This window comes from Embiotoca jacksoni, unplaced genomic scaffold (assembly GCF_022577435.1).
Source record: "Embiotoca jacksoni isolate LCO1_2020_lvr unplaced genomic scaffold, fEmbJac1.0.p SCAF_24, whole genome shotgun sequence".
Lineage (NCBI taxonomy): Eukaryota > Metazoa > Chordata > Actinopteri > Embiotocidae > Embiotoca > Embiotoca jacksoni.
In genome coordinates, this window is record NW_027185375.1 from 203,182 (window position 1) to 228,626 (window position 25,445).

The following is a 25,445-nucleotide window of genomic DNA, read 5'->3' on the forward strand; positions in this document are numbered from 1 at the left end:
CGCTGTTCTTTCGGTGGGAGGCGGCATTTCTGTTTCTGTTTCATGTTCCAGGATTTATCTGTGAACGACGTTGACATTGAAGTTCATTAGAAATCCAATGTTGCATTGCATGCAGTCCACAGACCACCTGTCACCGCTGATGTTGTTTAGATGTCAACTACCAGTAAAATCTCTCTTCTCTTCACATTCACACATCACACCCGTGAAACCACAGCCTTCCACTCTGCAGTGGTGACAGAGTTTCCTGTTGGACAGTCCCCTCATGGTCGTCGTTCCCCTTTCAGACATAGAACTCGGGTCTGAAGTCTCAATTGATGTTAACACATTTTAATAAACTGTTTTTAAATATATCCATTATATTTCTACTTTTAAAGGTGTAACCACCTTAAATTTATCGGAACTATTTGATCATATCAGTGGTTTCTGTTTTAGCAGTTCTACAATACACCAGAGTGGAGTTTAGCAAAGGGACATATGGTGTCTAAAACCTCTTCTACACGTTTAATATTATACTTAATGTAGTAATGACGAGCATAGTATATATATATATATATATATATATATATATATATTCATAGTATATGATATTTTGAATTCCCTTCCTGTTGGCCTTTTAAGTACAACTAGTCAGGTCAGTCAGAGCAGAACCGGCAGCTTGGCATTGCCACACAGCCTCTTTTTTTAAACACTGTGTTTTTTTTGTTTGTGATGAGCAGACCGCATTGAAAAAAAAAAAAAAAAGCCTTGATCTTGATGCTGGCTAGTTTATTTCCTTCTGTGTTAACAAGTGCACTAGTCTGAGCCAGTTTGCCTATGATCACACTTCTTATGATGCATGAGATTATAGGCCTCATCAAACAAGAGCAAACATGCACACTGCGAAGAAAACGGATGAGGACAAATGCAGGTTTTCATTTGCGCAGCCCCCATACTGAAAGACCCTTTTGGTTGCATCTTTCCATCAGTTCCCAACAGGATGCTGCTGCGACTCACACCTACCTTCCCACAGCCTTTCAAGAGCACTCTGTGGTTCATTGTTTAAGTCAAAGTTATTCCTTCCTCTGGCCCTGCAGTGATCAAAACAACGGTAATGACAGTATGCCTTAATAGTAACACTCAAGCTGTCATGAATGTCTGCACACTTTTGATGACATGTAGCCTTTGTGAATTTCAACAATAATCGCCTCATCACCTCCTTGTGTGGGAGTATCTGATGACAGGAAGTGATTAAGTTCTTCCTGCTGAAAGGTTGTTGAATGTGGACTCTTCACATCGTGCTCAGATACAGCTGCTGGCGAATGGAAACAATTTGTTTGTCATTTTAAATGAATTCAGAAATGGGCCGAGTCGATATACTGTGGGGTCCGAAATTTAAAGTATCTCGTAATAGTTTTGTCACAATGTAAACAAACGATGATGTGACACAATCTAACAATAATTAGCTCCGATTTAGCAAAACATACATTTAATTCAACTTTCATTAGTCATTTAGTATTTTGCAGTTATATTCTTTCTCATGTGCCTGCTTTTATCTGACTATATATCGCTGCAGGCCTGTTCACTTCTTCTGCTTCTTGGTTGACAGAAAACCTCCCCCACTCTCCACCCTGTCTATTTTTTTTTCTGTGCTGCTTTTCGAGCCACAGTTTGAAAGAAGAGGAAACAGACGTCGTTCCTCTCCGCACAGAGATGGTTGGCGGTCGCCTTCGCTGTCTGAGCTGCTTCTTCTCACACGGTGCTGCTGTGCTACTTCTTGGGCTCTGCCTCCACGGTACGTACACCTTTCCTCGCAGATCTGTTGACTTTATTTTTTTGGCCTCTTGCACTCATTTTTGTGTTCATGAATAGAGCGTGGCGTTCAGGATTCCAGAATCCTCTGGACATGTGCTACCAACTCATTGAATGTTCAAAAAGCATTAGTCGTTCCCTGTTGATTAAAAAAACAAACAAACATATATGTTCATGGTGCAGAGCATTTATTAATATATATATAGCTTCAAAACTGGGAAAACTATTGTATCTTGTGGCTCTATATTGTCAGATAAATGCTTTGCATTTTTTGTTACACTGATTCAGCAGATTTCCTTCTGCATCTGAAACAAACTTCGAGCAACTCATCCTTTGTGTTTCTGAAACTTGCTGTTTCGACAGGAACAAAGGGGGGTGTGGACCCTTTCAGAATAATTACAAAAGTAGAGTAGAGGAGAGTGTGTAAGTGTTTAAAACCTCAGTACAGGTTCTATTGTAGCTCACAGACACCGGCTATCAGTGTTTTAATATTGTGTCAACATCTAGTGAGAAAGTAACTAACTGTTCTACACTGGAAAAACTTGTCAGGCAGACATGACAGCAGAGACAGAATCATTTCCTGAGCCCTCCTTACCAAAAGCTGCAACACTGACCGAAAGTGACGAGCACAATAGGAAATAACTTTCGTGTTGCCTTTGCCACTGAGGTCAGTCAGCGGTTGGACCACGTTTTCTTTGGAAATGAAGCGGCTTCGATCTTCACAAAGTCTTATTGTGCTCAATTAGCAATTTGTTAGTCGTGCAAATGAACAATTGCTTTCCACAGCAACAATGAATTTTTGTGTCTAATTCTGGAAGTTCAGTGTGCCGATACCTGACAACATAACTGGTACTGAGGCTCTGATGATTTATTTCCAAATGTTGTGTTCAGTCTGAAAGGAAGATGTTTGCTTTTTTTTCCCCCTCAACAGATTTAAGTAGTTTTTTTTTCCTAAATGACTGTCGTCATTTATCTGTAGAGAACAAACAACACAAATTTAAACTAATACTGCATGTACTTTTCTTTGTCGTCCCATATGCTATTATTTTGTGCCATTTTTGAAGTCTTTGTTGTTGAATATCGTGCATGTCATAAATGTAATTTCACGTGTGTTGTTCTCATTCTTCTCTCTGCTTTTTCTGTCCTTCTGCAATCATTTTACATTTACAGCTAGACTTTGCACATTAGACCTACAGTATAGGACATAGTTTCAGTTGGACAATGACCTTTCATAAAGATGATACTCTGTCGTTTGTTTTTGTGTTTCAGATGCGGAGGCTTGCTTTCATAAAAATGTCATCCATAAAAAAGCTGGAGACACCGTGGAGTTGTCATCGTGCTTAAATGACTCCGAAGAGGTAAAGTTACATAATTGGAAATATAAACCTGAAAAAGGCATCCTTCGTGATGTAGAGAAATATGAACAATTCAACCGTCGACTCCACAAAAACCTCCAAAACTGGAATTTATCAGTGTGAGATCTGACTCCTCAAGATTCTGGTGAATTCCATTTTATCTCCATTGACACGAATAACAAACAAAGGAAGACAGTCATCATCACTCTGCTAGTTCACGGTAAGACACTTGTTTTGTTTAACAACTGACCTAATAACTGTCATTGAAATGATAACTTATTATTATAACAAAATAATTCAATACTACACAGAACAGATACCGCAGCGCTGGTGTCTGGTTATCTTCATTTACTTGTGTTTCCTGTGCTCACTATATGACCTATGAATGTTAAATACTGTTTATGTCTGACATCAAAGATAATTATGCTACAACGGATATAATGGGATCCACAATTGCACATATAACAAGCTAACATGAACATACTTCATGTTGAGAACTCTGTGTCCTCACAGCTGTCAACTTTCATCTTATAAATTAAGGTAAAATTTGCCCGTACCTGACAATTTGAAATAGTTTATTTCACTGCTGGTTGAAGTTTTGGCTTAGACCACAATGTGACGTTAGACCGTTGACCATATTTGTCCAGGAAAACTGGATGTAAGGAGATTTGTTGTTGTGAATTCTCCCGTTTATTGGCCCAGCTCTGTAACACATCCGCAGAACATTCATATCTGTATCTGTGCTGATGATGAAGATGACCTGTCACACTCTCTCTTTCTCTCTGTACTCATTAGAGCCCATAACTAAGCAGCCAGTCCTGACAACAATCAATATGACCTGGGAGGCCCTCAACAAATCCTGTACAGTTTTTCTGGAGTGCAGTGGAGCCTCCGACAGCTCTGTCAACTACAGCTGGACTGTGGGGAACCGAACACGATCTGACTCCAGGCTGCTGCAATACGACTTCAGGGAACAGGATGGACAAACCAATTTCACCTGCACCATTTCCAATTATGTCAGTGAGAAGTCAGCGTTCAAAACCAGGTCGTGCAGCAACAACACAAAAGAAAAAGGTTTGTGCAGAGAAGTCGTTTTATTAGTGTTGAATCCCTGTGTTTTTAGTTATTGTATTTAGTGACAAATTTATTGATTCCAACTGGTGATGAGGCGCATGAAACTAGGCAGGCTGTTGTGACTCATAAATGGTTTAACTTAACTGTCTGTATTTCTTTTGACAATAACCACAAATGCTACATGACCAGTCAGAGTGCAGTTACAATCTGACTTACAACAAGGATGACAATGCACAGCTCCAAACGCATTTCCCAAAGTTAGAATTTCTTTTATCATGACTCTCAGTTTATTTTTTAAAACGTTAACAAAATGTTTATGTAGTATGACTAAAGCTTTTCCATTAACTCATTTAAAGTTTTCAATTTGAAATATTGTTTAAAATTCAGTTTTGACCCTCTCAAAATGTTATTTCCATATTATTTAATGTTAATATAATATTTAAGATTTAACATTGTGATGTTAGACAGTCACAATGTTGGTCTGTCGTTCTACCACATTAGTCAGAATAAACAAGTATTATTATATTTAGACATCAGCTGGTTTATATCTGTGGGTTTAATATTATGAGCAATGGTCATTTTATTTCCTGTTAGTAAACAGTGCTTAATTAATACTAGTCTGTATATGAGGACAGATCAATAAGTTCAGAGTCCCCTGCTCGTCCACAGAGCAGGAGAAATATAACCCTAACAAGTAACTGCTACAAATTCCATCATTAGTTCCTGAGTTATACAGCTTTTTGTGAGGAAAAACCCAGTTTACTACACAGAATACAGTGATTCAGTCACAATCAATAAAATTGGTGAGTTTGCGTATGACTTGGTGACATTTCTCTGAATACAAAATGTAGAAAAAGTCCAGTGTATATTTGTGAATGATATTATTATGTTATGAAGTCTTTTTTTTCATGTTCATTTAACATGTTTGTGTCGTTACATCACAGGACAGCGTGAGTTTTTCATTTTATTCATGAATTATTTCAACATTTACATTTCATGTTTGGGAATTTCAAGGTGGCAAATATTATTCTGTGTCCTGTAGATTCAGTTTAAGTAGTTCAAGTCTATCTTAGAAAATGAAAAGCTATTTTTCATCATCAGCATTGAACATGGGAAAATAGTATTAACTGATGTTTTTGTATCAAAAACCATAAACCCTTTTCTTTCAGTAGCTGTATAGTTATCTAGTTTTAACTTGGCTCCTTAGCTACTGCATTGTTGCCTCAAAATTTAACTCTGGCTGCTCACAATTATTATGCTAAACATTAAGCATTCCATGAAGCTGTAATTTGTTAGTATATTCATCCTTACAGTGCCACTTCTTTTTTTTTAAATCAATTTACAATGAGAAAATAGTAACAAATTACTATCTAAATCAATATTTACAGTTTAAGATTTTCCTGACTCTGCACAAAGTCCCACATCCTCAATCACCTCCTGCTGAAAGTTTGGTTTCAGGGTGATCTGAATTGAAGCTGTTAAGACAAATGGTTGAAACAATCTTGTCTGACGGTTTTATAGGTACCAACAACCGTTGGACTAATATTTACAAAACTTGAATCCGATCATCTACAGAATTAGCTGATCTTGAGTTATGAAGGAAATTACAAAACGTCAATCTGTTTTGAAAATATATATTCATACACTTTTTAAAACCCTTTATTTATGACAGCCGTTTCCAGAGCTGAAAGCTCTTCATCTCTGTTCCATGTTCTGTTGATTGTTGGGCTGTTTTCTGGAATTTCACTGATTATTCTTCTGCTGCTGTTTTGTCACTACAAACAGTCAAAGGGTAAGTCAAACTTTTCCTTCTCATATTAAATTGATTACACTCTAAATATTTAAAGACATTCTGATTACTATACATGTACTTTGCACTTAAAAAAATGATGTAACAGCAATTGTCTTTTTCACAGATTCATGTTTTGTCAGGTCGGTATCATGCTTACTTTTCTCATTTTCAACACATCAGAATCACATCCTGTGTTTCTTATTAAATCTACTGTACTCACTAAATGTTTTTGGCCCACCAGGTCTCAGAGCACAAGTCAGAGCTCTGCTACAGACCACATGACCAACCAGGATGAAGCTCAACACAACACATACGCTGCTCTTCTCCACGGTAACTCTACTTTTATTCTGACATGTTGTAAACTGTAATCATAACATTTCCACGTGTTTATCTGATTTTAAATGAATTGTTAAGCAAACTTCGGCTTGATTTTATTCTGTAGGTGATGTTTCTATCTATGAATCAATCAAAAGCCCTGAAGATGAAAATTGTGTAATATATGAAGTTGCAATTTGAGGTGGGTGGAGCCTTTATGTGTAAAAGTTTCTTGGAATATATTCACGTTATCATCTAAATTATAAATATTTTATTAGCCCAGACTTTAATCCTACAGAGATGTGGAATGACCTCAAAACATATTTTAGGGATTTGCCAAAGCTGACTTCTATAATGAATGTGTTACAAATGGAAGTAAATTCTCATAAATCACCTTTAATTGTTGAAAAATCCTGCATCCTTTCATTCTTTGCTTTTCCTCCAGATCAATAAAGAGATCTGTATCAACGGAACCGACGGATGGATGACAAAATCAAAAGTACATACAATTCAATAGCAGATTATTTACAGTGTACATACATGAAAGAAATGTATCATGATTTTAATCTCCTGTTTATGATGTACGTGTTATTCATGATCTGCATTTATTCCAAAAGGCAACAGTTAATTGAGCTTTTATACTGTAAGTCAGCATCTTTTTCAGTTTCGCACAATCTGTTAACAAACCACATATCCTGTTATGATAAAGTATTTGATGTATATTAAACATTATTTTTTGTATTTAAAAAAAAAAAATTTGGAGCATCAATAAAGTTGTTTTCTTTTCTTGCAGTAAGTTGTCAGTATTTTTTCATTCATTTGACTTCAGACCTTTGTAATCTTTTTAAAAAATCTTTTACAGACTTTTTCATACTCATTTTTACGACTAATATTATTTTTACTTTTGGTTTAGTTTTTGCTGATTTTTGAAATGTTCTGATGTTGGAGGTCTCTTGTCAATAGATGACCTTTGATATTGTTATGTTCATGCTGCTTGTCTTCAGGGAGACCAGGCACAAACCATTACATGAGAATCTGTCAAATATGTTTTATCATTGCTGGGAGAGGAAGTCAAAGCAGACGGTGGTCAAACCCTGTTTAGTTGTTAGTTCTGTGAAAAAGGAAGGAGGCGAAAACAAGTTGAAAGAAAACAACAACATCACCTACAATAGATGAAATATAACTTGTGTTTCCAAACATTTCTGGGTTTCTGTAATGCTGCAGCTTCACTCTAAGGACAAAGAATTTCTCAGAAGTATCTGGACTGGATGTGAGGATGGGGCACACTTTGTTCTGTGAGCAGTATTTCAGAAAGGTTTTGTTCTGCATCACCTTTAAAAACTTACCTTTTTGGAGGATTCACCTGATTATCTTAGAAGAGGTGATGCTTCCAGTGTTCCAGTAATAAGTTACCTTGGTGAGCTACTTTATACCACTAGATGTCACCAGAGGTGCAAACTATCAAATCCTTTGCACATCCAAGTCTTGGATGATTTCTGGGTATTTGTCTTATTTATGTTCAACGTGTCTCTGCTCTTGTATGCTCAGTGTGATTTGTTCCCAGTATATTTCCATCTCAGCGATATGCCTAAACACTGAATTGTGTTACTCTTAGGTTTTCACTCTGACAGATCATTAAATAGAAAGTATGTCCCCTACATCTTCTCCATGACTTATTATACAAAACAAAGAGGCACAACAATTTTCAAAAGTAGTCCGTCACTGACTTCTTTTACGTCATATTTTGTATTGTTCAGTTTCTGCTGCAAATTTGGGAATTGCATGCAAATTAATGTATATTTATTTTGCACAATATACTGTAACAGACAGTGTCTCAGGTTGGCTTTACAAAATCATAGCCTCCACAGATTCTGACCCAGAATACACTCGCAAATAAGACTAAATACCAACAAACAAAAGAGACCACAGCTAAAGTGTCCGGATCCCTGTCTAACCCTGTTAACATGTTGGTCTCCCAGATCTCCTCTCCTGACACACTTCGTCCATCAGTGTGTTGTTCATTCTGTTCCTCAACGTTTTGCTCGTTTTGATATGTCTTCATAAAGAAATCCGAAATTCGCTTTTACGTCCAACACGCACTCTCGCGGCTGCGTCGGTTGACGTCACGGGTTGTCCGTCTGGCGTTAAACGTCATTTCCTGCCGCACTGAAAGTTAGAAATCCGACATCCCCCTATCCACTTCTTGAAACCGAAATATCAGTCGAGATACACATAACCAGGAATATTTGTGTAAACAACGTGTGGTTTCTCTCCTCTGCTCAAACAAAACATAATGTTGACATCAACAAAAACACCCGCGGCGACAACGCAGCTTAACCCGGAACATACTGGAGCCACTTCTGGAAGTATCTCAACATCTTATTTATTATCAACAGCAGTTATTTGTACTCCCAAACATGTTGAGTGTTTTTGTTGTTGTTTGTGTTGCTGATGCTTTTAAATAAGTTGAACAACCAACAAACAACTCGACCATGTGCACAAAAAAGGAAAAGTTAGACCTGATTTTCCATTGACTCCACTTCGACTGGACAGAAAGAGTCCGAAAATATTATTGTTCCAATCAATATATTAAAATGTTTAAGATTCCCTGTCTTTGCTCATCTGTTATCCACGTCTTTACACTTTCAACAAATGAACCAAAAATAAAGGGAACAAACAAAGCTGATATTCATTTGGAATAATGGTATTTTGTCTTTGTTTAACTGAGGATATGAATCAATGGAAACATCCTGAAATTACCTGAAATGGTGCAGTCAATCTTTTCAATAGATGCAGATGATCATCAATTTGTCACATACTCTTTCATTAAACTCAAAAACTTTGGAAAAAAACTGCTCTCATTCCAAATTGAATGAAATATATAAAGTATTTCAGAAAGGTTTTGTTCTGCATCACTTTTAAAAACTTACCGTTTTGGAGGATTCACCTGATTATCTTAGAAGAGGTGATGCTTCCAGTGTTCCAGTAAGAAGTTACCTTGGTGAGCTGCTTTATACCACTAGATGTCACCAGAGGTGCAAACTATCAAATCCTTTTCACATCCAAGTCTTGGAAGAGTTCTGGGTATTTGTCTTATTTATGTACAACGTGTCTCTGCTCTTGTATGCTCAGTGTGATTTGTTCCCAGTATATTTCCATCTCAGCGATATGCCTAAACACTGAATTGTGTTACTCTTAGGTTTTCACTCTTACAGATCATGAAATAGAAAATATGTCCCCCCCCAATCTTCTCCATGACTTTTTATACAAAACAATTGTTCTTTTAATTCTTATTTTCTGCATCATTATTCACACTCTCTTCACTCTCATTTCTGTTCATGTCACTATTTCTTCTTTGCTGAAGCTCAATCACTTCCTGTTGGTGAAGTCATGACCAAGATCAAAACCAGAATTTCACCATCAGGTGGAGATGTAAAAAGATTCTGTGTTCAGGTAATCGAACACTTTAGTGAAGCTCAACTCAGAATGAACATATTTTCAGATGAAAGTTTCACTGTTGGATCAGAAAGTGCACGATTACCAGTGAGTGTGTCAGTGAGTGTGACACCTCTGTTATTAGTGTACTTTACTCATTCTCAGTGGCAATGTATTTATTGAACAGCATATTTCAAACCTTTAATGAATTTATGCTGCTACCTTTACAGTAGCATCAAAAGTCACTGACCCTTTGCAAGCCAGCAGTAGCCTACAGGATGATCATATAATGGCTGGAAACTGAAATGTCTTATTCTCAGTGAGTGTCACTGTCAGCAGCAGTTGGGACATAAAGGACCAAAACATAAACCTTTGAATCTGTCCTTGTATTTTCAAAAGTATTTACCTTAATGCTTTAATGGGCTCTATAAAGGTGCTGATGCTCCCATCAAACATAAGAAGCAGACCAGGAGGAAGCAAAGACAACAAAAATGTAAGTAAGGCCTGACTAAAGCTCAAACACATGAACTTTATGTCCTTTGAAGAGTTATTCCTGAGTTTAAAATGCATTAAAAAAAAAATCATTAAAATTATATTTTGAATTTCCCCAGTTGTTTAAATTTCCTGCACTTATGTTTCATACAGGTTAGTGAAATTCAAAGTGCTTTACATGGGAATGAAAAGCTGATAAGACAACAGTTCAATGTAGGTTCTCTTGGCAGGAGATGACTTGTTGACATTGTTATGTTCACTCTGCTTGTCTTCAGTTGTCTTATGTTTTATAAATGTTGGAAAACGACTTGTAGGTTGTAGTTTTCAGTCTATTGCTTTATCAGAGAACAGGCACAAACATTTGCGTGAGAATGTGTCGAATATGTTTCACCAGTGCTGTGAGAGGAAGTCATAGCAGGCTGTGGTCAAACTCTGTTCAGTTGTTTTAGGTGTGTGAAAAAGGAAGGAAGCAGAAACAAGCTGAAGAAGTTTGAAAAAAAAAAAAAAAAAAGTCACCCAAAATATATGAAATATAACTTCTGTTTCCGAACAATTCTGGGTTTCTGTAATGCTGCAGCTTCACTCTAAGGACAGAGAATTTCTCAGAAGTATCTGGACTGGATGTGAGGATGGGGCACACTTTGCTCTGTGAGCTGGGATTATTCTGTGAGTACATCACCGACTTTTTCTGTTTAAATCGTACGGATTGATGAAAAGGTTTCAGTGAGAGCAACAGGCTATCAGTCACTTGTTCCTTTTTCTAAATATGTGAATAGAAAAGACAACAGATTCACCATTTTATTAATAACTTTGGTCAGATGAGAGTAGAGGACTGTTTTAATGCATCTCAAAGATTTGATTAATTTAATATATTTATGTTTACATGTTAACTAAAATTGGTAAAACTCCAAATTTTACTTGTTAATTAAATATTTGGTCATTTGCTTTAGTTTGATAATATCTGAAGTTTTGACCTGTCTTGCAGTGCTCTGTACATTCCCCTTCAATGGACACGCTGAAGGTAATTATACAGTTTCCACTTTTCTCTTTCTTTTATTTATTTTTATTTATTCATTAACTATTAATCGCTTCAGTACTTCCTCTTTCTGCTTTCTTTTTGGTCATCTGTCTTTTTCATTGTATGTATCTACACTGATTGTGCCTTGCATATGTAGTCTATGTAACACAGTAGATTTCCTGTGTTAAGTTTAGGACTGTCTTTAGGTCGCTCTGAGAGTGAATGAAACATGGCAAATGTTTGCAGTTTAAAACAAGGAACTGAACTGCAATTTATTATAGTTATTAACACACACAGAAAATCAAGAGAACAACATAAAAGAAAACTAACAAATTCAAATAATAACCTCAATACCAGTATTTCTCTCACAGTCAGTCAGTTTCAGTCTCTTGTCTTTCAGTCTACTACCCGGTAGTGTACGTCTGGAGGCTCTCAGACTAACTCTGATCTCAATCTTTTGCTCGTCGGTGCTCCGGCAGGAGAACCCAAGAAGACCAAATGCAGCTTCACTCACAGCGAAGATGATCAGGGGTCACAGGGTCACTCAGCTCCAGCGCTCTGTGGAGGTTTCTGGGGATCGCTGTCTCCATCACAGATCCATCCAGAAAAAACAATCTGCATACAGCAGAATTGAATATGATGTCAGTACTGTAATTTATAAACTCTATTGTTGGTGGAACAGTAAATGACCAGTAAAATAGTATTACACACATATATATATAAAATATTCACTATGGTCAATATTAACATAGCAACATATTTCACACACACATGTACTCATGTCTCAGTGACATCTATCACTTATACCTAACAGACATTATTTAAACGTCCACCGTTACTAAGCAACACACTCAACAGCTGTTCTCAATCTGACCGTTTACTTCTGGCGCTAAAAACAAGAACATGACGTCATCGTTCCCGCTCGGTTCAACAGCTCCCGACGCATTAACCCCTCAGCGCTTAGCTAGCGCTTAGATAGCCCCGTCACGTACATGCAGCTCCACAATCACAGATATCGACCACGTAAAATAATATCCATCAACAAATTAATATTTATCTCCTACTGGTTATTGTTCTCTTCTCTCCTGATCGGTATCTTTAGCCCAACGAACAACTGTTACAACTGTCCTCCTTTGTAGCTCTACACCAACGGATAACTGTTAGCAACGCATCCGTCACTCACCGGAGATTCTTCTCAGACTTAAAGAAACTTCTTCCTTCGGAGTCGGTCTGGTTAACGATCAAATAAATAAACATCCTCAGAAGCATCGAGCAGAAATCAACCAAATGAGATTCTTCCTGGTGTAGATCATGACGCTGCTGTTTCCTTGGAGACATAAAGGGTCGTCTCCCGGGAGACGGTTTTGATCTCCCGACGTGCACGAGAGCGCACGTCTGTACTGCATGTTTGAGTTAACCCTTTAGTTGCTGGTAAAACTAACGTGGGTTACACAGAGTGTGTAAAAGTGTTTTCCGTTGCTAACTGTGTAGTGTTTTATACTGCATATGTTTGTGTTGGGTTCTAGATGCTGTGTTGACCTCTGACCCTGACTGGTCCACTTTTTTTCCCGGCGAGTCTGTTACGTTCATATGTGACATGAAGGAAGGAGAAGTCACTGACTGGGAATACAAAATCAAAAAGGATGACAAGGAATTTATTCCCTACAACTCACATAAAACGTACCCACTTCAAATTAGTTCAACTTACGACAGTGGTAACTATCAGTGCTGTGGTCGTAAGAGGAGCTCACATGATCCAAAGTGCAGTAATGTCCTATCTTTAACTGTATCAGGTAAGTCCTCAGTGTTTTATCACTATGACATGACAGCAGGAATTTATGATCCCTATTCAAAGTATATGTAATACCGTATACATTTAATTCATCTTGTTTTGTAAGAATCTTTTAAATACGGTGAAACTTTAATTGAAACACTTTACTGTTCCTGATACTTTTCTCTCAGAAGTTGCTTGAAAGCTCAAAGATTGTAATCCAGAATCACTACATGTGTGTTTTGGTGTAAAATATCATCTTTTGTAGAAGTAACAAGAAGAGTAATCTGAGAGTGAAGACCTCTGCAAAGGACAATAATCTTTTAGTTAATAGTTACTTAGTCAATAGTTACTTTAGCCTTGACACCATGTTGAAATGGACACAAATCAACAGTGGTTTAAAACATCTTTTCTCTGCAGTGAAAATAACTATTAATTAATAAAGTGTAAGTGCAATTTCTTTTGTCAAATTTGAAAATGTAGAATTTAGAAAGGAATTTTACTACAAGTGGAAGGTTGCAGCCGTAATATGAAAACATACAATTTTGTTATTTTTTCAACCCATTGTAATGATCACCTAAGTTCACCATTTGTACAGTCACTGTGATGGAGACATGTAATTTGTTCATTTGGTTGCTATCACCGTGGATTGTACATCATCTATTGTCAGTGGCCGGTGGCATCTGCACGGCCAATGGACATGTGTTTTTATGATTATATTCCCAAATAACCGGACTACATAAAGAAGGTAAGTGACGTCACTGAGAGAGCGCTCAGGTGTATGGTGGAGGCGGCGTCCAGAGAACAATACCTGGCAGCGAGTCCAGGGGATCTTGCCCAAGGGAACCACGTCGTGGAGTATCTTCCTTTTGGATTATCTGAGATATGGACTTTTTCTGCCAGAAGAAGAGTTTTAACTTCTAGACGAACAGCGGTGGGGAGATCTGCGTGGACTTTGCTTGGAGGCATTAAACCGTGGCGGCTCACCACGTTTCACCGGGTATCGAACCTTTTTTGGTTTAGAGACTTTGTTTTAAGTCAACAAAGACTATTTATGGTTGTGCACTTGGGGTCAGGGGATATTTGGGTTGTTTGGGCCATTCGGCAGGTATTGTTTGTGTGTTGGGGGCGACCTTTGTTTGTTACGACACACCTCTTTGTTCGGTAATTGCCGACCAGGTGGGACGCCTCCTAATTTGTACTTTTTCCATTTTAATATTTTGCACCTCTCAACCAACTTGTGTCGCTTTCATTAATTTATAGTTTTGTTCCACATTATGGGCAGGTAAAGGTAGGGATGTTATGTTTAGGTTTTGAGTTTTTTAGTAAACTAGGAGTTCAGCAGGCTGGAACCATACGACGAAATTAGGTCCGTCCGTTCCTTAAATAGCGTGTAGCTTTTTCCTTACCATTAGTTAGGGTGAATTGCTACACCATCACTTGTAATAATCTTTTCTTTATTCTTTTTTTTCCCCAATAATAGGAAGACCAAAGCCAACACTGACACCAGGCACAACAACCATATCAGTGGGAGACACTGTGAGACTGACTTGTTCTGTGGAGAGATCTGATGGCTGGAAATACGAGTGGTTCAGACAAACCTCAGACACCGAAGAAGTTCAACTCCCAACAAATGATGGACATAACAAAGTTATCAGTGTATCACGAGGAGGCATTTACCGTTGCAGAGGAGGAAGAGGAAACCCACATTTCTTCACTTATATAAGTGATGACGTCACCATTCATGTAACCTGTGAGTTCAGTCATTTTGTTTGAATACATTTGTGATTACCATTTGAATTAAGAATGAAACCTGCAATATGGAACTTTCTCTGTTGATTTCATGTTTTTGTTTGTTTCCCAACTGTGTATATGTGGTGGAAACAGTTCCCAACAAGCCTGTTTTAAGACAACAACCCTACTGGTCCCCGACATTCAGTGGTGAGATGATCACTCTTACATGTGAAGTCTCAGGAGGTGAATCCACTGAGTGGGTGTATGAGTGGAGAAGAGCCCGGTCGGTTGTACACCATGAAAACAAGAAATACTGGAAATTCAGAGCTTCTGAATCCATCAGCGGAGACTACGACTGTAGGAGACATCTCAGAGATGACTCGTATTCTTCAACAGAGTGGAGTGAAGCCATCACATTGTCAGTATCACGTAAGTCATGTTTGTTGTGTGTACTGTCTAAATTCTTTAATGTGCAAAATTGCTCCATTTTGCATCTTTATTCAGACAGTGAGTGAACAGATTAGAGTTTGTCTTCATCATGTTGCACCTCATAGTTGGTAATTAATAAAATGTAAGTGCAATTTCTTTTTTCAAATTTAAAGATGGAGAATTCAGAAATTAATTTTACTACAAGTGGAAGGTTGCAGCCGTAATATGAAAACATACAATTTTGTTGTTTTTTCAAACCCATTGTAATGATCACCTAAGTTCACCATTTGTACAGTCACTGTGATGGGGACATGTAATTTGTTCATTTGGTTGCTATCACCGCGGATTGTACATCATCTATTGTCAGTGGCCGGTGGCAACTGCACGGCCAATGGACATGTGTTTTTATGATTATATTCCCAAATAACCGGACTACATAAAGAAGGTAAGTGACGTCACTGAGAGAGCGCTCAGGTGTATGGTGGAGGCGGCGTCCAGAGAACAATACCTGGCGGCGAGTCCAGGGGATCTTGCCCAAGGGAACCACGTCGTGGAGTATCTTCCTTTTGGATTATCTGAGATATGGACTTTTTCTGCCAGAAGAAGAGTTTTAACTTCTAGACGAACAGCGGTGGGGAGATCTGCGTGGACTTTGCTTGGAGGCATTAAACCGTGGCGGCTCACCACGTTTCACCGGGTATCGAACCTTTTTTGGTTTAGAGACTTTGTTTTAAGCCAACAAAGACTATTTATGGTTGTGCACTTGGGGTCAGGGGATATTTGGGTTGTTTGGGCTATTTGGCAGGTATTGTTTGTGTGTTGGGGGCGGCCTTTGTTTGTTACGACACACTTCTTTGTTTGGTAATTGCCGACCAGGTGGGACGCCTCCTAATTTGTACTTTTTCCATTTTAATATTTTGCACCTCTCAACCAACTTGTGTCGCTTTCATTAATTTATAGTTTTGTTCCACATTATGGGCAGGTAAAGGTAGGGATGTTATGTTTAGGTTTTGAGTTTTTTAGTTAACTAGGAGTTCAGCAGGCTGGGACCATACGACGAAATTAGGTCCGTCCGTTCCCTTAAATAGCGTGTAGCTTTTTCCCTTACTATTAGTTAGGGTGAATTGTTACACCATCACTTGTAATAATCTTTTCTTTATTATTTTTTTCCCAATAATAGGAAGACCAAGGCCAACACTGACACCAGGCACAACAACCATATCAGTGGGAGACACTGTGAGACTGACTTGTTCTGTGGAGAGATCTGATGGCTGGAAATACGAGTGGTTCAGACGAACCTCAGACACCAATGAAGTTCAACTCTCAACAAATGATGGACAGAACAAAATTATCAGTGTATCACAAGGAGGCATCTACCGTTGCAGAGGAGGAAGAGGAAACCCAGATTTCTACACTTATTCAAGTGATGAAGTCACCATTCACATAACCTGTGAGTTCAGTCATTTTGTTTGAATACATTTGTGATTACCATTTGAATTAAGAATGAAACCTGCAATATGGAACTTTCTCTGTTGATTTCATGTCTTTGTTTGTTTCCCAACTGTGTATATGTGGTGGAAACAGTTCTCAACAAGCCTGTTTTAAGCCAACAACCCTACTGGTCCCCGACATTCAGTGGTGAGATGATCACTCTTACATGTGAAGTCTCAGGAGGTGAATCCACTGAGTGGGTGTATGAGTGGAGAAGAGCCCGGTCGGTTGTATACCGTGAAAACAAGAAATACTGGAAATTCAGAGCTTCTGAATCCATCAGCGGAGACTACGACTGTAGGAGACGTCTCAGAGATGACTCGTATTCTTCAACAGAGTGGAGTGATTCCTTCAGTTTGATGATATTGGAAAGTAAGTCACATCATATTTTACCAGTCATGACTTTCATTTATTTAAAACTGTATGATATATCGTACAACTTTACATTTATATATTGAGATCAAACATTCATAGATAAAGAAATACTGCAACTGTACAGGATACAAATGTTACTTGTAATCTGCCATCAATACTCAGTAACATGTCTTCATCTTTCCAACAGGACCTCTGTCCGTCCTCACTGTGTCTCCATCATGGCTGAGTCCTGGAGCCTCAGTAACTCTGAGCTGTGTGGTTCAACATCCGTCTGCAGGATGGAGGTTCTACTGGTACAAAGCTCTTCCTGATATTTCAGACAAGTTTGGTTCCTACATCAAAGAGCTGCTGCCTGGTAGCATCGACGGGACGGCACAAGATTCCTACATTGTTCATGGACAGAGAGACACAGCAGGATATTTGTGCAGAGCTGGAAGAGGAGATCCAGTATATCACACTGTTTACAGCAATCCTAAGTTTGTCTGGTCTGGAGGTCAGTTTGCATGTTTGTTTGATGTGTTCCATTCACGTTGGTTTTTCTAGTCTTCCTTCAGCAAACGCAACGCTTTCTCTTTCTCAAGTAATCAAATAGTGACTTTTTATCAAAGCCATTCACATCTCATACAGACACACAAGGTGCCGTGTGAGAGGATCATGGTTTGGTTTAGATGTGACACAGTCGCTGTTTGGTCAGGGTTAAGCACAAAAACTACTTATTTATTTTTAAGGGGGAACAAATCTTGACTGACTAATGATGGGACTGTTGACTTTTGCTTCAACATTTCATCAGTGGTTTGTTCCACTTTACAACTTCCCTATGTAATTTCACAACAACATCTGGTTAAAATTTATTTTCTTTAACGTCTTTTCGTTATTTGGTATCCTTTTACTTTATATAGGTCACATTGTTTTTGTTTTAATGCTGTTACTTGGATATGTTAAATTTAAACAAATATTCAGAACTTTACTCATCACAAATTATTAATTAAATATTGTATTTTTTTTTAAATTATAATTTTAATTTTCTTTCAAATATTATAGCACAGAACTTTTCATTTGGTTTGACCCACCATCCTGGTTTTCTTTTTCAGATTTTAATCCATCAGCGTCTCTCACAGTGAATCCTGACAGAGCACAACACTTCACCTCTGACTCTGTTTCACTGACCTGTGAGGGAAACTCTACTGAGTGGAGAGTGAGGAGGTTTACTGATACCAGCTTACTGTTATGTTCTTTCTGGGGCACAATGAATGGATCAACATGTAATGTTCATGAGTTCAGTACTGCCGTGTACTGGTGTGAGTCTGGATCAACCTTCAGCAACGCAGTCAACATCACAGGACAGCGTGAGTTTTTCATTTTATTCATGAATTATTTCAACATTTACATTTCATGTTTGGGAATTTCAAGGTGGCAAATATGATTCTGTGTCCTGTAGATTCAGTTTAAGTAGTTCAAGTCTATCGTAGAAAATGAAAACCTTTTCTTCATCATCAGCATTGAACATGGGAAAATAGTATTAACTGATGTTTTTGTATCAAAAACCATAAACCCTTTTCTTTCAGTAGCTGTATAGTTATCTAGTTTTAACTTGGCTCCTTAGCTACTGCATTGTTGCCTCAAAATTTAACTCTGGCTGCTCACAATTATTATGCTAAACATTAAGCATTCCATGAAGCTGTAATTTGTTAGTATATTCATCCTTACAGTGCCACTTCTTTTTTTTTAAATCAATTTACAATGAGAAAATAGTAACAAATTACTATCTAAATCAATATTTACAGTTTAAGATTTTCCTGACTCTGCACAAAGTCCCACATCCTCAATCACCTCCTGCTGAAAGTTTGGTTTCAGGGTGATCTGAATTGAAGCTGTTAAGACAAATGGTTGAAACAATCTTGTCTGACGGTTTTATAGGTACCAACAACCGTTGGACTAATATTTACAAAACTTGAATCCGATCATCTACAGAATTAGCTGATCTTGAGTTATGAAGGAAATTACAAAACGTCAATCTGTTTTGAAAATATATATTCATACACTTTTTAAAACCCTTTATTTATGACAGCCGTTTCCAGAGCTGAAAGCTCTTCATCTCTGTTCCATGTTCTGTTGATTGTTGGGCTGTTTTCTGGAATTTCACTGATTATTCTTCTGCTGCTGTTTTGTCACTACAAACAGTCAAAGGGTAAGTCAAACTTTTCCTTCTCATATTAAATTGATTACACTCTAAATATTTAAAGACATTCTGATTACTATACATGTACTTTGCACTTAAAAAAATGATGTAACAGCAATTGTCTTTTTCACAGATTCATGTTTTGTCAGGTCGGTATCATGCTTACTTTTCTCATTTTCAACACATCAGAATCACATCCTGTGTTTCTTATTAAATCTCCTGTACTCACTAAATGTTTTTGGCCTACCAGGTCTCAGAGCACAAGTCAGAGCTCTGCTACAGACCACATGACCAACCAGGATGAAGCTGAACACAACACATACGCTGCTCTTCTCCACGGTAAGTCTACTTTTATTCTGACATGTTGTAAACTGTAATCATAACATTTCCACGTGTTTATCTGATTTTAAATGAATTGTTAAGCAAACTTCGGCTTGATTTTATTCTGTAGGTGATGTTTCTATCTATGAATCAATCAAAAGCCCTGAAGATGAAAATTGTGTAATATATGAAGTTGCAATTTGAGGTGGGTGGAGCCTTTATGTGTAAAAGTTTCTTGGAATATATTCACGTTATCATCTAAATTATAAATATTTTATTAGCCCAGACTTTAATCCTACAGAGATGTGGAATGACCTCAAAACATATTTTAGGGATTTGCCAAAGCTGACTTCTATAATGAATGTGTTACAAATGGAAGTAAATTCTCATAAATCACCTTTAATTGTTGAAAAATCCTGCATCCTTTCATTCTTTGCTTTTCCTCCAGATCAATAAAGAGATCTGTGTCAACGGAACCGACGGATGGATGACAAAATCAAAAGTACATACAATTCAATAGCAGATTATTTACAGTGTACATACATGAAAGAAATGTATCATGATTTTAATCTCCTGTTTATGATGTACGTGTTATTCATGATCTGCATTTATTCCAAAAGGCAACAGTTAATTGAGCTTTTATACTGTAAGTCAGCATCTTTTTCAGTTTCGCACAATCTGTTAACAAACCACATATCCTGTTATGATAAAGTATTTGATGTATATTAAACATTATTTTTTGTATTTAAAAAAAAAAATTTGGAGCATCAATAAAGTTGTTTTCTTTTCTTGCAGTAAGTTGTCAGTATTTTTTCATTCATTTGACTTCAGACCTTTGTAATCTTTTTAAAAAATCTTTTACAGACTTTTTCATACTCATTTTTACGACTAATATTATTTTTACTTTTGGTTTAGTTTTTGCTGATTTTTGAAATGTTCTGATGTTGGAGGTCTCTTGTCAATAGATGACCTTTGATATTGTTATGTTCATGCTGCTTGTCTTCAGGGAGACCAGGCACAAACCATTACATGAGAATCTGTCAAATATGTTTTATCATTGCTGGGAGAGGAAGTCAAAGCAGACGGTGGTCAAACCCTGTTTAGTTGTTAGTTCTGTGAAAAAGGAAGGAGGTTGAAACAAGTTGAAAGAAAACAACAACATCACCTACAATAGATGAAATATAACTTGTGTTTCCAAACATTTCTGGGTTTCTGTAATGCTGCAGCTTCACTCTAAGGACAAAGAATTTCTCAGAAGTATCTGGACTGGATGTGAGGATGGGGCACACTTTGTTCTGTGAGCAGTATTTCAGAAAGGTTTTGTTCTGCATCACCTTTAAAAACTTACCTTTTTGGAGGATTCACCTGATTATCTTAGAAGAGGTGATGTACAGTGTTCCAGTAATAAGTTACCTTGGTGAGCTACTTTATACCACTAGATGTCACCAGAGGTGCAAACTATCAAATCCTTTGCACATCCAAGTCTTGGAAGAGTTCTGGGTATTTGTCTTATTTATGTACAACGTGTCTCTGCTCTTGTATGCTCAGTGTGATTTGTTCCCAGTATATTTCCATCTCAGCGATATGCCTAAACACTGAATTGTGTTACTCTTAGGTTTTCACTCTGACAGATCATGAAATAGAAAGTATGTCCCCCTCCATCTTCTCCATGACTTCTTATACAAAACGAAGAGGCACAACAATTTTCAAAAGTAGTCCGTCACTGACTTCTTTTACGTCATATTTTGTATTGTTCAGTTTCTGCTGCAAATTTGGGAATTGCATGCAAATTAATGTATATTTATTTTGCACAATATACTGTAACATACAGTGTCTCAGGTTGGCTTTACAAAATCATAGCCTCCACAGATTCTGACCCAGAATACACTCGCAAATAAGACTAAATACCAACAAACAAAAGAGACCACAGCTAAAGTGTCCGGATCCCTGTCTAACCCTGTTAACATGTTGGTCTCCCAGATCTCCTCTCCTGACACACTTCGTCCATCAGTGTGTTGTTCATTCTGTTCCTCAACGCTTTGCTCGTTTTGATATGTCTTCATAAAGAAATCCGAAATTCGCTTTTACGTCCAACACGCACTCTCGCGGCTGCGTCGGTTGACGTCACGGGTTGTCCGTCTGGCGTTAAACGTCATTTCCTGCCGCACTGAAAGTTAGAAATCCGACATCCCCCTATCCACTTCTTGAAACCGAAATATCAGTCGAGATACACATAACCAGGAATATTTGTGTAAACAACGTGTGGTTTCTCTCCTCTGCTCAAACAAAACATAATGTTGACATCAACAAAAACACCCGCGGCGACAACGCAGCTTAACCCGGAACATACTGGAGCCACTTCTGGAAGTATCTCAACATCTTATTTATTATCAACAGCAGTTATTTGTACTCCCAAACATGTTGAGTGTTTTTGTTGTTGTTTGTGTTGCTGATGCTTTTAAATAAGTTGAACAACCAACAAACAACTCGACCATGTGCACAAAAAAGGAAAAGTTAGACCTGATTTTCCATTGACTCCACTTCGACTGGACAGAAAGAGTCCGAAAATATTATTGTTCCAATCAATATATTAAAATGTTTAAGATTCCCTGTCTTTGCTCATCTGTTATCCACGTCTTTACACTTTCAACAAATGAACCAAAAATAAAGGGAACAAACAAAGCTGATATTCATTTGGTATAATGGTATTTTGTCTTTGTTTAACTGAGGATATGAATCAATGGAAACATCCTGAAATCACCTGAAATGGTGCAGTCAATCTTTTCAATAGATGCAGATGATCATCAATTTGTCACATACTCTTTCATTAAACTCAAAAACTTTGGAAAAAAACTGCTCTCATTCCAAATTGAATGAAATATATAAAGTATTTCAGAAAGGTTTTGTTCTGCATCACTTTTAAAAACTTACCGTTTTGGAGGATTCACCTGATTATCTTAGAAGAGGTGATGCTTCCAGTGTTCCAGTAAGAAGTTACCTTGGTGAGCTACTTTATACCACTAGATGTGACCAGAGGTGCAAACTATCAAATCCTTTGCACATCCAAGTCTTGGAAGAGTTCTGGGTATTTGTCTTATTTATGTACAACGTGTCTCTGCTCTTGTATGCTCAATGTGATTTGTTCCCAGTATATTTCCATCTCAGCAATATGCCTAAACACTGAATTGTGTTACTCTTAAGTTTTCACTCTTACAGATCATGAAATAGAAAATATGCCCCCCCCCACCCCCATCTTCTCCATGTCTTCTTATACAAAACAAAAGTTATTTTAATTCTTATTCTTAGTACTATTATTCATACTCTCTTCACCCTCATTTCTGTTAATGTCACTATTTCTTCTTTGCTCAAGCTCAATCACTTCCTGTCGGTGAAGTCATGACCAAACTCAAAACCACAATTTTTCCATCAGGTGGAGACGTAAAAAGATTCTGTGTTCGGGTAATCGAACACTTTAGTGAAGCTCAACTCAGAATGAACATATTTTCAGATGAAAGTTTCACTGTTGGATCAGAAAGTGCACGATTACCAGTGAGTGTGTCAGTGAGTGTGACACCTCTGTTATTAGTGTACTTTACTCATTCTCGATGGCAATGTATTTATTGAACAGCATATTTCAAACCTTTAATGAATTTATGCTGCTACCTTTACAGTAGCATCAAAAGTCACTGACCCTTTGCAAGCCAGCAGTAGCCTACCGGATGATCATATAATGGCTGGAAACCAAAATGTCTTATTCTCAGTGAGTGTCACTGTCAGCAGCAGTTGGGACATAAAGGACCAAAACATAAACCTTTGAATCTGTCCTTGTATTTTCCAAAGTATTTACCTTAATGCTTTAATGGGCTCTATAAAGGTGCTGATGCTCCCACCAAACATAAGAAGCAGACCAGGAGGAAGCAAAGACAACAAAAATGTAAGTAAGGCCTGACTGAAGCTCAAACACATGAACTTTATGTCCTTTGAAGAGTTATTCCGGAGTTTGAAATGCATTAAATAAAAATATCATTAAAATTATATTTAGAATTTCCCCAGTTGTTTAAATTTCCTGCACTTATGTTTCATACAGGTTAGTGAAATTCAAAGTGCTTTACATGGGAATGAAAAGCTGATAAGACGACAGTTCAATGTAGGTTCTCTTGGCAGTAGATGACTTGTTGACATTGTTATGTTCACTCTGCTTGTCTTCAGTTGTCTTATGTTTTATAAATGTTGGAAAACGACTTGTAGGTTGTAGTTTTCAGTCTATTGCTTTATCAGAGAACAGGCACAAACATTTGCGTGAGAATGTGTCGAATATGTTTCACCACTGCTGTGAGAGGAAGTCATAGCAGGCTGTGGTCAAACTCTGTTCAGTTGTGTTAGGTGTGTGAAAAAGGAAGGAAGCAGAAACAAGCTGAAGAAGTTTGAAAAAAAATAAAATAAAAGAGTCACCCTAAATATATGAAATGTAACTTCTGTTTCCGAACATTTCTGGGTTTCTGTAATGCTGCAGCTTCACTCTAAGGACAGAGAATTTCTCAGAAGTATCTGGACTGGATGTGAGGATGGGGCACACTTTGCTCTGTGAGCTGGGATTATTCTGTGAGTACATCACCGACTTTTTCTGTTTAAATCGTACGGATTGATGAAAAGGTTTCAGTGAGAGCAACAGGTTATCAGTCACTTGTTCCTTTTTCTAAATATGTGAATAGAAAAGAGAACAGATTCACCATTTTATTAATAACTTTGGTCAGATGAGAGTAGAGGACTGTTTTAATGCATCTCAAAGATTTGATTAATTTAATATATTTATGTTTACATGTTAACTAAAATTGGTAAAACTCCAAATGTTACTTGTTAATTAAATATTTGGTCATTTGCTTTAGTTTGATAATATCTGAAGTTTTGACCTGTCTTGCAGTGCTCTGTACATTCCCCTTCAATGGACACGCTGAAGGTAATTATACAGTTTCCACTTTTCTCTTTCTTTTATTTATTTTTATTTATTCATTAACTATTAATCGCTTCAGTACTTCCTCTTTCTGCTTTCTTTTTGGTCATCTGTCTTTTTCATTGTATGTATCTACACTGATTGTTCCTTGCATAGTGTGTAAAAGTGTTTTCCGTTGCTAACTGTGTAGTGTTTTATACTGCATATGTTTGTGTTGGGTTCTAGATGCTGTGTTGACCTCTGACCCTGACTGGTCCACTTATTTTACCGGCGAGACTGTTACGTTCATATGTGACATGAAGGAAGGAGAAGTCACTGACTGGGAATACAAAATCAAAAAGGATGACGAAGAAGTGATTCACTACAACTCACATAAAATGCACCCATTTGAAATTAGTTCAACTTACTACAGTGGTAACTATCAGTGCTGCGGTCGTAAGAGGAGCTCACATGATCCAAAGTGCAGTAATGTCCTATCTTTAACTGTATCAGGTAAGTCCTCAGTGTTTTATCACTATGACATGACAGCAGGAATTTATGATCCCTATTAAAAGTATATGAAATACCGTGTACATTTAATTAATCTTGTTGTGTAAGCATCTTTTAAATACAGTGAAACTTTAATTGAAACACTTTACTGTTCCTGATACTTTTCTCTCAGAAGTTGCTAGAAAGCTCAAAGATTGTAATCCAGAATCACTACATATGTGTTTTGGTGTAAAATATCATCTTTTGCAGAAGTAACAAGAAGAGTAATCTGAGAGTGAAGACCTCTGCAAAGGCCAATAATCTTTTAGTTAATAGTTACTTAGTCAATAATTACTTTAGCTTTGACACCATGTTGAAATGGACACAAATCAACGGTGGTTTAAAACATCTTTTCTCTGCAGTGAAAATAACTATTAATTAATAAAGTGTAAGTGCA

The 25,445-nt window shown here is 37.4% G+C and overlaps 1 protein-coding gene, 1 long non-coding RNA gene and 1 pseudogene across 3 annotated transcripts; all 3 read left to right on the forward strand.

Moving 5' to 3' along the window:
- The first annotated feature begins 1,036 nt into the window (after positions 1-1,036).
- Positions 1,037-7,116, forward strand: LOC138203838 (SLAM family member 9-like; annotated as a pseudogene).
- A 3,589-nt stretch (positions 7,117-10,705) lies between these two features.
- On the forward strand, positions 10,706-20,328 carry LOC138203830 (Fc receptor-like protein 5). 2 transcript variants are annotated; one of them, XM_069158820.1, is made up of 14 exons: positions 10,706-10,917; positions 11,237-11,272; positions 12,796-13,062; positions 14,524-14,793; positions 14,928-15,203; positions 16,384-16,653; positions 16,788-17,066; positions 17,257-17,562; positions 18,161-18,415; positions 19,138-19,257; positions 19,382-19,397; positions 19,499-19,587; positions 19,700-19,774; positions 20,018-20,328. In XM_069158820.1, exons 1-13 carry the CDS (start codon positions 10,881-10,883, stop codon positions 19,771-19,773), a joined length of 2,295 nt encoding a protein of 764 aa, XP_069014921.1. In that variant the 5' UTR covers positions 10,706-10,880; the 3' UTR covers position 19,774; positions 20,018-20,328. The 2 variants fall into 2 exon arrangements, with proteins under 2 accessions (XP_069014921.1, XP_069014922.1); XM_069158821.1 differs by lacking the exon at positions 20,018-20,328 and having other exon boundaries at positions 19,700-20,006.
- A 3,740-nt stretch (positions 20,329-24,068) lies between these two features.
- On the forward strand, positions 24,069-24,823 carry LOC138203839 (uncharacterized). The gene is made up of 3 exons (XR_011178743.1): positions 24,069-24,171; positions 24,491-24,526; positions 24,746-24,823. It is a non-coding gene; the product is annotated as an uncharacterized lncRNA (long non-coding RNA).
- Positions 24,824-25,445: the final 622 nt, after the last annotated feature.